The sequence below is a fragment of the Lutra lutra genome, chromosome 6 (assembly GCF_902655055.1).
Source record: "Lutra lutra chromosome 6, mLutLut1.2, whole genome shotgun sequence".
NCBI lineage: Eukaryota > Metazoa > Chordata > Mammalia > Carnivora > Mustelidae > Lutra > Lutra lutra.
In genome coordinates this window covers 69,579,630-69,590,867 of record NC_062283.1, presented here as the reverse complement: position 1 = coordinate 69,590,867, position 11,238 = coordinate 69,579,630, and the positions used below count along the sequence as shown (strand labels likewise).

At 36.8% G+C, this 11,238-nt stretch overlaps 1 protein-coding gene across 2 annotated transcripts in view; it reads left to right on the top strand.

Moving 5' to 3' along the window:
- The first annotated feature begins 298 nt into the window (after nucleotides 1–298).
- Nucleotides 299–11,238, top strand: part of ZUP1 (zinc finger containing ubiquitin peptidase 1) — a 29,240-nt gene continuing 18,300 nt past the window's right edge. For both annotated transcript variants that reach the window (XM_047733995.1, XM_047733996.1), the window contains exons 1-2: nucleotides 299–545; nucleotides 1,844–2,419. In XM_047733995.1, the coding sequence (XP_047589951.1) occupies nucleotides 1,858–2,419 (562 nt within the window). In that variant the 5' untranslated portion in view covers nucleotides 299–545; nucleotides 1,844–1,857. The remainder of the gene's footprint in view (nucleotides 546–1,843; nucleotides 2,420–11,238) is intronic.

Here is an 11,238-nt window from a genome sequence, read left to right as displayed (position 1 = left end):
CAAATTATGCCACTCTCTTTTAAAAATATTCCAATAGTTCTCTATAAGAGTCTACATGATTTGGCCCCTGTCTTGACATACCGTGGCAGTTAAGCCCTAGGGTATTGTGTACTCGTGTAATGTCCTAGCTTCCGTCGTAGGAATTCATTCTGAAAATTCTCAGAGCCCTGTGTGTCTCCTAGTAAATTAGGAGTCTGCACCTGGAACCGATGATGCAAAAAAGACTACGACTCCCAGAAAACACTACAACACAGACTAGCGTGGAGCAGTGCATGCTGGGAGCCTTTTCCTTCCGGGGGTACAGAGGAAAAGCTTTTTTGAATGTGAGAATGGAAGTGAAAGTATTTTGGAGGCGCTGGTTTGTTTCTTGGTTAACTGTGATTCTCAGGGTGTAAAGAGGGCCTGTGCGTCCTAGTCTGCGGGGCCGGAAAAGGTAATCGACGTTGAACGTCTCTCTGCGGGAGAGCCAGACGGTGTCGGCGGCCGACCCGAAGAGGAAGCCCAGGATAATCAGGCAGTGTGGCCGCGGCCGGATCTTTGGGCCGGTAGGAACTAATGGTCCCTTCCCATATTCCCCCGGCCTCGACTATGACCCAGTCAGTGTCTGGGCTGGTTTCGAGTCCTGGAAGTTTGCGCGGACTCTTGGGCAGAGTGGGCCTTTGGCATGCGGCCCTTATGGCTTCTCTCACCGCCTGCTCAGCCTGGTACCTGTCACAGTCTCCTTATATCTCTCAACCACTTGTCCTGATCAGAGTGTTTGGGAGTTCAAGTGTATCCCTCTGTCTAGCCGCAGGAAAATAAGAAACTGGGTGTGACGTTCTTTCCACTGGTGGTTTGGGAGAGTTTCCTTCTAAAATCAGAAACTATTTTCACTTGTTTAAAGAGAATAAGAAACATAAAGGACAATGTAGGAAGTTCTTATAAAGCTAAATTTATTCAAATAATGGGAATGGTTTCCTTACCCCCTCCCCGTTTGTTTTTAAATAGTCCTTAGCTGAACAACATAAGGTTGTGGCTGTGATTGATTTTAAAAATTCTTAACAAAATCTGCATTTGTCCGTACCCAGTATTTCTATTAGTCCATAAAACCCTAAAATGATTGCTGGTTTAGTACAATTCATTTTATAGACCGATCCTCAAAGACATGAGCTATCTTACGTAAATTCTGAAATGTGAGATTGCATTCCAGTTCTCTTCGTTCTGGAATCCGTGCTCTTTGCTACCATGGACGCTCTTTTTATTCTTTGGGTTGAGAGGACAGTGTTTGGAGCCTGACTGGGTTAGCATTTGGCTCACCATTTTCTGACCTCGGTGACCTATCTGAGCGAGGGTTTCCTCCATATAGGAGGATAATAACGCTACTTAAATTACTTTGATATAATTAAAGCTCTTTAACTGTTAACTTATTTTATTAAGATGTGTTTATTTACCCTCTCCATTGTTAACATCTTTAAGTTTCTGTATTTAGATAGATCAGTTGTTAAGATTTCTTTTCGTTTTCTCTTAACTGACTTACCATACTTGGGCAATTTTATAAACATTATTTTCTTCTCGACCTCACACCAGACACGCTTTTTGAAATATATTTAAAATTATTTATTTTAATTTGAACTATTATTGCCTTTATTTTATTGAAACCATAAATTCAAAATACAGTAGAGAAATTTTGGTTGAGATTTATAATGAAGTTTGTACATTAGAGGAACAGTTTAGTACATTGAAAGTATCTTCAAATAATCCAGTTTTAAATAGATACTTGTTAAAAATTTGTTTCAGATCATCTTATAGAATGCATTTTTTCTCCAGTCTTTCAAACTTAAAATAACATTGTATTCTTTTCTAGCTACCTGATGTACTATGCTTTCTTGTGATATTTGTGGTGAAACAGTAACCTCAGAACCAGACATGAAGGCTCACCTGCTAATTGTTCACATGGAAAATGAAGTTATATGTCCATTTTGCAAGTTGTCAGGTGTGAATTATGATGAAATGTGTTTTCATATTGAAACTGCTCATTTTGAGCAAAATGAACTAGAAAGAAGCTTCGCGAGGATCAATACAATACAGATTAGAACTTCAGATAACAGGAAGGACAACACCTTACAGTGTAGAATGGAAGTTAATTCTAGTGTCCATTCAGCTTGTGCATCTAGTCATCCAAAAATTTCAGCGCAAAGCCTGCCTTATGATGGTACTTTAAAACATAAAACCTTTTATTCGGAGAACTTAACTGAATCCAGAAAATTCCTTAAAAGTAAGGAAAAAGAGTGTGACCCATCTAAAATAAAAGGATCAATTTATGAAACAACGTATAGTTCTCCTGAATGTCCGTTCTGTGGAAGAATAGAAGATTGTAGTCAAGATATGGAAAATCATGTGAAAACAAAGCATGCTGATCTTTTAGACACTCCATCAGAAGGTAAGATACTCTTTTTATGTGATAATTAACAGTAGTGTCAGTTTAATATGTGGTGTCCTAAAAGTTGGTTTGTAAATCAGATTACTGCAAATGTGTTTTTTATTTTTTATTTTTATTTTTTTCAGTGTTCCAAGATTCATTGTTTATGCATCACACCCAGTGCTTCATGTAATACGTGGCCTCTTTAAAACCCACCACCAGGCTCACCCAACCCCCCCATTCCCTTCCCCTCCAAAACCCTCAGTTTGTGTCTCAGAGCCCACAGTCTCTCATGGTTTGTCTCCCCCTACGATTTCCCTCAACTCTCTTCTCCTCTCCTCCCAATGTCCTTCGTATTATTCCTTATGCTCCATAAGTGAAACCATATGATAATTGACTCTCTCTGCTTGACTTATTTCACTCAGCATAATCTCCAGTCCCATCCATGCTGATACAAAAGTTGGGTATTCATGTCAAAAAAATGGGCAGAAGACATTAACAGACACTTATCCAAAGAAGACATACAAATGGCTAATAGACACATGAAAAAATGTTCATCATCTTTAGTCATCAGGGAGATTCAAATCAAAACCACACTGAGATACCACCTTACAACAGTTAGAATGGCCAAAATTAACAAGACAGTAAACAACAAGTGTTGGAGAGGGTGTGGAGAAGGGAACTCTCTTACACTGTCGGTAGGAGTGCAAGTTGGTGCAACCACTTTGGAAAACAGTGTGGAGATTCCTTAAGAAATTAAAAATAGAGCTACCCTATAACCTTGCAATTGCACTGCTAGGTATTTACCCCAAAGATACAGATGTAGTGAACAAAAGGACCATATGTATCCCAGTGTTCATAGTAGCAGTGGCCACAGTCACCAAACTGGATAGAACCAAGATGCCCTTCAGCAGATGAATGGATAAAGAAGATATGGTCTATATATACAGTGGAATATTATGCCTCCAGCAAATGTGTTTTTTAAATTCAGTTTATAACATTGTTCATTTACTATTATTATAAAAATGCAGTTGTGGAAAAGAATTTTTGATTCAATTAATAAATAATTCAACTACTTTGAGAGTAGTTTTAGAACCTTTCTGAGGAGGCCTATACCCAGAGTCCGTTTTTCAGAGGGCATTCTTTTATTTACCATCAGCCCAATGGCATCTGAACTGTCTTGGACTCCGATTTTCTGTGGTTCTGAGTTTGCCTCCCTTATGATCAGAGAACACACTCTGATTTTAGTTCTTTTAAATGTGTTGAAACTTGTTTTATCTGCCAAGATACTGTATATGATCTGTCTTGGTACATATTCCATGGACACTTGGGAAAGAGAGATATATTCTGCTGTTGTGGGTTTGAGTGTTCTAAATTTGTCATTTAGATCATTTTGTTTGTATTCAGGTCTTCAATATCCTTTCTGATTTCCTGTCTAGCATTTCTACCAGTTTTTGAAAGGCGGTTGTTGAAGTCCGCAATTATAATTACATATTCATCTATTTTCCCTTTCAGCTCTATCAGGCTGTATTTTATGAATTTGGAGGCTCGGTTTTTCTTGCATACAGTACATTTAGAATCATCTCTTTCTTTATTATTGAGTTTTAAGAGTAATTATTTTATTTTGGATATGTGTTTTTTATCAGATACGTGTTTTGCAGATATTTCTCTCAGTTTGGAGCTTGTCTTTTCATTCTCTTCACAGTGTTTTTCACAGAGCAGAATTTTTAACTTTTAATAAAGTGCTACTTACTTGATTTCTTCATCCATAGATTATGCTTTTGATATATCTAAAAACTCATCACCAAACCCAAGCTCATCTTTCCTGTGTTATCTTCTAGAAGGTTTATAGTTTTGAATTTTACATTTAAGTCTGTGAGTTAATTTTTTAAAAGGTATAAGGAGAGTGTGTCTAGATTCATTTTTTAAATTAATAAATGTTATTTTTTAGAGCAGTTTCAGATTCATAGCAAAGTTAAGTAAAAAGTACAGAGAATACCCATGTACCTACTGTCCTCATATACTAAAAACCTCCTCCACAATCAATATCTGTACCACGTGATACATTTGTTATATTCAGTGAACCTACACTGACCCATTATTATCACCCAAAGTCTATGGTTTCCATTAAGATTCATTCTTGGTGGGGCGCCTGGGTGGCTCAGTGGGTTAAGCCGCTGCCTTCGGCTCAGGTTATGATCTCAGGGTCCTGGGATCGAGTCCCACGTCGGGCTCTCTGCTCAGCAGGGAGCCTGCTTCCGCCTCTCTCTCTGCCTGCCTCTCTGCCTACTTGTGATTTCTCTCTGTCAGATAAAAAAATAAAAATAAAAATAAAAATTAAAAAAAAGATTCATTCTTGGTGTTGTATATTCTACAGATTTTGGCAAATGTGTAATAACAACTACCCATCTTATTAGTTATGCAGAATAGTCTCACTTCTCTAAAAATCCTCTGTGCTCCACCTAGTCACCCCTCCCACACCCTAACCCCTGGCAATCACAGATCTTTCTACTACTACGATTTTTACCTTTTTCAGAAAGTCATTGGAATCATGCAGTATATAGCTTTTTCAAATTGATTTCTTATTAATATGCATTTAAGCTTTTCTTCATGTCTTTTCATGGCTTGATAGCTTTTTTTTTTTTTTTTTTTTAGAGCTGAGTAATATTATATTGTCTGGATATACCACAGTATATTTATCCATTCACCTATGAAAAACATCTTGCTTGTTTTCAAGTTTTGGTAGTTAGGAATAAAGCTGCTTTAAATATCCACATGCAGGTTTTTATATGGACAGATTTTCGATTCATTTGGGTAAATACCAAGGAATGTGATTAATGGATTGTATAATAATAGTGTGTTTAATTTTAGTAAGAAACTGCCAGACTCTTTCACAGTGGCAGTGAATGAGATTTCCTGTTGCTCCACATCCTCACCAGCATTTGGTACTGTCAGCATTCCAGATTGTGACCATTCTAATATTTCTGTTGTGGTATCTCATCTTAATTTAATTTGAAGTGCTCTCTCATAACATGAATATCTTTTTGTATACTTAATTGCCATCTGTGTATCTTCTTTGGTAAAGTGTCTGTGAAGGTCTTCAGCCCATATTTTAAATCTGTTGATTTCTTATTGTTGTTTCTTATTGTTGATTTTTAAGAGTTCTTTGTATATTTTGGATAACATCTTTAGTACATATATCTTTTGCAAATATTTTTTCTCATTCTGTGACTTGTCGTCTTCACTTTGACAATGTCTTTCGGTGAACAGAAGTTTTTTATTTTAATGAGGTCCACCTTATCACCTATTTTGTAACTTCGCCAAGCCTTTGGTGTTGTCTTGGCCATATCCTAAGTCATCTAAGTTTTCTCCTATGTTATCTCCTAGGAATTTTGTGGTTTCTCATTTTATGTTTAGGCCTATGATCATTTTCAGGTTACTTTTTGTGAAGGGTATAAGGTCTGAGTCTAGATTCATTTTCTTTACATTTTGATGTCCATGTGTTCCATTGTTGATAAGATTTTCTTTCCTCCATAGTTTTGCCTTTGCTTTGTCAAAGATTTAGTTGACTAGACTATTAGTCCATTTCTGGGCTCTCTGTTCTGTTCCACTGATCTGTTTGTTCTTTTTTCAATACCGCAGTGTCTTGATACTCTAACTTTATAGTAAGTCTTGAAGTACGGTAGAGCCAGTCCTTTGAATTTGCTCTTCTTCAACATTGTGTTGGTTATTCTGAATCTTTTGCCTCTTTGTATAAATTTTAGAGTCAGGTACTTGATAGCCACAAAATAACTTGCTCAGATTTTTTATTGGGATTGTCTGGAACCTATAGATCAACTTGGGAAACATAGGCATGGTAGCATTATTGAGTCTTCCTATCATAAACAAGAAATATCTCTCAACTTAGTTTTTCTTTGATTTCTTTCATCAGAATTTTGTATTTTTTCTCATGTGTATCTTGTTATATATTTCATTAGGTTTTTGCCCTTTTTTTTTTTTTTTTTTTTGGTATTAATTTGCCTAATCGTGTCTTTCAAGGAATGGTCCTTTTCATCTAGTTTATAAATTTATGGCGTAGTTTGTAATATAACTTTCTTATCTTCAGAATGTACATAGGACTTTTTTATTTCTGGTGTTAACAATCTGTGTTCTCTTTTTTTCTTCTTACTTAGCTTGGCGAGAGGCTTTGGTTTCATTGGTTTTCTCTATTGGTTATTTGTTTTCAGTTTCATTGATTTCTGCTCTTTTTTTTTTTTAAATGTCTTCTTCTTATCTTGGATTTAACATGTTCTTTTTTTTCTAGTTTCCTTCAGTGGAAACCTAGATGATTGATCTTTCTTCTTTTCTTATATATGTATTCAATGTTATAAATTTCCTTCTAAGCCATGCTTTTGCTGCATTTCACAGATTTTAAGTAGTATTTTAATTTTCATTTAGTTCAAAATATTTTATTTTATTTTATTTTTATTTTTTTTTTAAAGATTTTATTTATTTATTTTTGAGAGAGAGAGAGATCACAAGTAGGTAGAGAGGCAGGCACAGAGAGAGAGGAGGAAGCAGGCTCCCCACAGAGCAGAGAGCCCAATGCGGGACTCAATCCCAGGACCCTGGGACCATGACCTGAGCCGAAGGCAGAGGCTTTAACCCACTGAGCCACCCAGGCGCCCAGTTCAAAATATTTTAAAATTTCCCTTGAGATTTCTTTGGTATATTATTTAAATGTTTATCTAATCTCCGGGTATTTGGGGATTTTTTAGCTCTTTCTCTTCATTTTTGTTTGTTTCCTTTGTAGTTTGAGAGCAGACGTTGTTTGATTTTAATTCCTTACATTTCCTAAGTTTTAATGGCCTAGATTCTGTTTGATGACCTAGAATGTGGTCTGTCTTGGTGAATATTTTATATGAGCTTAAGCAGAATATATATTCTGCTGTTGTTGGATGAATTTGTCTATAAGTATATTCAGTTGATTGATGGTACTTGAGTTCAACTATATCCTTACTTATTTTCTGCCTCCTAGATTTGTCCATTTCTAAAAGAGGAGTGCTGGAGCACCTGGGTGGCTCAGTGGGTTAAAGCCTCTGCCTTCAGCTCAGGTCATGATCTCAGAGTCCTGGGATTGAGCCCCGCATCGGTCTCTCTGCTCAGCGGGGAGCCTGCTTCCTCCTCTCTCTCTCTGCCTGCCTCTCTGCCTACTTGTGATCTCTGTCTGTCAAATAAATAAATAAAACCTTCAAAAAAAATAAAAAGTAAAAAATAAAAGAGGAGTGCTAAAACTTCTCTAACCATGTAATAGCAGATTCATCTGTTTCTTCTTGCAGTTCTGTTAATTTTTGTCTCACATATTTTGACACTATGTTAGGCCCATACACATTAGGGTTTTTTATGTCTTCTTGCAATATTGAACCCTTTGTCATTATGTAATGCCCCACTTAATCCTGTATAACATTCCTTGTTCTGAAATCTGCCCTCTCTGAAAATAATATAGAGCTACTCCTGGTTCTTTGTTTGTTTGGTTTTGGTTCTGGTTAGTGTTAGCATGGTGTGTCTTTATTTATCCCTTCACTTTTAACATATATATATATAGAGAGAGAGAATGGGAGGGAGATAAAATTTGTTTTATTTATGTATTTATTTGGGGGGTTGAATAGGCAGAGGGAGAGAATCTTCAAGTAAACGCCCCACTGAGTGCAAAGCTCACACAGGGCTCCATCTCATAACCCATGAGATCTAACCAAGTTGGATACTTAACCAGCTGAGGCATCCAGGTGACCCTCTATGTGTGTATTTATATTTAAAATGGATTTCTTGAAGATGACGTATAGGTAGGTCTTATATTTTCTCCACCTTGATAATCTTTTAATGTGTATGTTTAGAGCAGTGACGTTTAAAGTGATTATTCCTGGAGTGCCTGGGTGGCTCACTGGGTTGAGCCTCTGCCTTCGACTCAGGTCATGGTCTCAGAGTCCTGGGGTCGAGTCCCACATTGGGCTCTCTGCTCAGCGGGGAGCTGCTTCCCCCTCTCTCTCTGCCTGCCTCTCTGCCTACTTGTGATCTCTCTCTGTGTCAAATAAATAAATAAAATCTTTTAAAAAAACTGATTATTTCTATAGTTAGATTAATGTATCTACCATCTTTGTTATTGTTTTCTATTTGTTGCCCTTGTTCTTTGCTTCTTTTCTTATCCTTGATTTTTTCCTGTTTTTTGCAGTTTAATTGAGCATTTCGTATGATTTCATTTTCTCTCCATGGGGGAAAACAGTTCGTACATGTAACTTTTTGACGCTATTTGGCCACATAAGAATGATCCTTGGGCGTAGAACACTTCGTTATCAAGAGTTCTCACAGCCTTTGTATGGAAATATCTTTCCCTTTTCCAGGCAGTAGTGTGTATTCTTTTGTTTTGTGTGTCATATGGCACCTGAACAGCCTTAATGCTAGGTCTGTCCTCTGCTGGAAGGGGATGATATCCTTCATTGTGTTGTGCAAGAGAGGTGTGTACAGACCAGTTACCCTGCGTTGGCTGCTGGAAGGGACCCGTTGGCCATGGCAGATTAATGTCTAATACTGAGGAAGATCTCAATCTTTCTCTTCTCTGTGTGTTCCTCTATGTTTTCTATGAGTAAAGTGTTCTGACCGGCACTTGACTGCATTATGTTTTCCATGGTGATTCTGATATCAAGAAGCATTTGGACTTCTACTCCTGTTATATAGGCAGAAGATTTCACTTGCTCAATACTCGCTTTTCTTAGCATATCAGTTATGCTTATTTTTACTTTTTTAATGCTTAGCCTAGAGTTTGCAGTATACATTAACAACTAATCCAAGTCTACTTCTGAATACTGTTGTATGACTGTGTGAGTACAAGGACCTTATCATAAAAAGATATTCCTAATTCCTCCCTCATCCCTTGTGTCGTTGCTGTCATTCATTTCAAGTAACTGTAAGCACACACATATATACATATATACAAACACACACGCATATAAGTGAATACATTTCTATTTTTTTTTTTTTAAAGATTTTATGTATTTATTTGACAGAGATCACAAGTAGGCAGAGAGACAGGTGGAAGCAGGCTCCCCGCTGAGCAGAGAGCCCGATGTGGGGCTCGATCCCAGGACCCTGGGATCATGACCTGAGCTGAAGGCAGAGGCTTTAACCCGCTGAGCCACCCAGGCACCCCTACATTTCTATTTTTATTTTGAATAAACTTATCTTTTATATCAATTAATGAGAAAAATAAAAGTTTTTATTTTTTCCTTTATGGATATGGATATGATCTTTTCCTTTATGGATACCCATGTTTCTGGCCAATATTATTTTCCTTCATTCTGAAGAACTTCTTTGAACATTTCCTGCACAGCAAGTCTACTGGCAACAATTTCCCTCAATTTTTGTCTGAGAAATTCTTCATTTTTCCTTCATTTTTGAGGGATAATTTTGACGGTACAGTATTTTAGGTTGGTGGGTTTTGTTTTGTTTTGTTTTTCTTCTGGAAAATTTAAATATTTCACTCCTCTCTCCTATTACCTGAATGACTTCGAGAAGTTGTATTTAATTCTTATCTTTGTTCCTCTATAGGTAAGGTGTTTTTTTCCCTCTGTCTTCTTTCAAGATTTTTTATCTTTGATTTTTCTGAAGTCTGAATAAAGTGTGCCTAGATGTAGTTTTTGGAATTTACTGTGCTTGGTGTTTTCTGACCTTCCAAGATCCATAGTTTGATGTCTGACATTAACTTGGGGATATTCACAGGCCTTATTGCTTTAAATAATACTTTTTTCCCTTTCATTCCTCTCCTGGTATTCCCATCTTGTGTATGTTATACCTTTTGCAGTTCTCCCACAGTTTTTGTAGGTTGTGGGTTTTGGGTTTTTTTGTTTTGTTTTTTGTTTGTTATGTTTGGGGGACGTTTGGGGAGGATCTTTTTGTCTTTACATTTCATTTTGGGAAATATCTCTTGTCATATCCTTAAACTCAGAGATTCTTTCCTCAGCCATGTCCAGCCTGTTAATAAGCCCAAGGGTTTGAGCTCTAACATTTCTTTCTTTTTTAAGGATGTCACTTCTATTAGTTTTTGAAGATTTATAGCACTTAAATTATGTTTGCTTGAATGTATGAATGTTAAAAAAATTTTTCATAAAATATAAGAGCACTCAATTTGGTCATCAAGTAAAAGTAAAAACTGCCTTTCTTTTTAAAATTAGTCCAAAGTAGCATTTAGGAACGTAGTCGTAGGCTGCAATGTTGACACCATGACAAAACCAAATATAGGGTTTGATTCTGATTTTGTTTTGGTTTTGTTTTCAATAGCCAGTGTTCTTGGGTTAAGTTCTGAAAGTGGCCTGGTTGTAAGGCAGGGATCTGTTTGATTCTACCAGGGCTATATTTCTTGAGTTGACTGCTGCAGGGTGAGGCACATTTTCTTTACCATGTCAATTACCTACTAGTCATCAAAGTAAAAAAATTCATCATCTCTTCCTTGATATTCCATTCCATGGAAATCAACTCAGTATTATGAGGTACTCCAGTTTCACCAAATTCTTTTACAAACTAGGATCTTTCCTTATGACCTATCTGTGATCATTTCCAGTGTAGTTCCAAACTTTTGATGGTTTTAAGCAAACCATTCCAGGAGGGACATATTCTCAATCAGTTCATGTTCCTGTCCTGTCACGAAATGAGATTTATCCTTCTCTTTTCCTTCAGTTAGACAATTTTCTCCTCTTCTGTGCCTTGGCAATGAAGAACATTTCTCATTATATCCAGATTTTCATAAACCGTTAGAATCTCTACAGCTCCCACTTCCAAAGCCTTTAGTGTATCTTCATCTCCAAAATAGT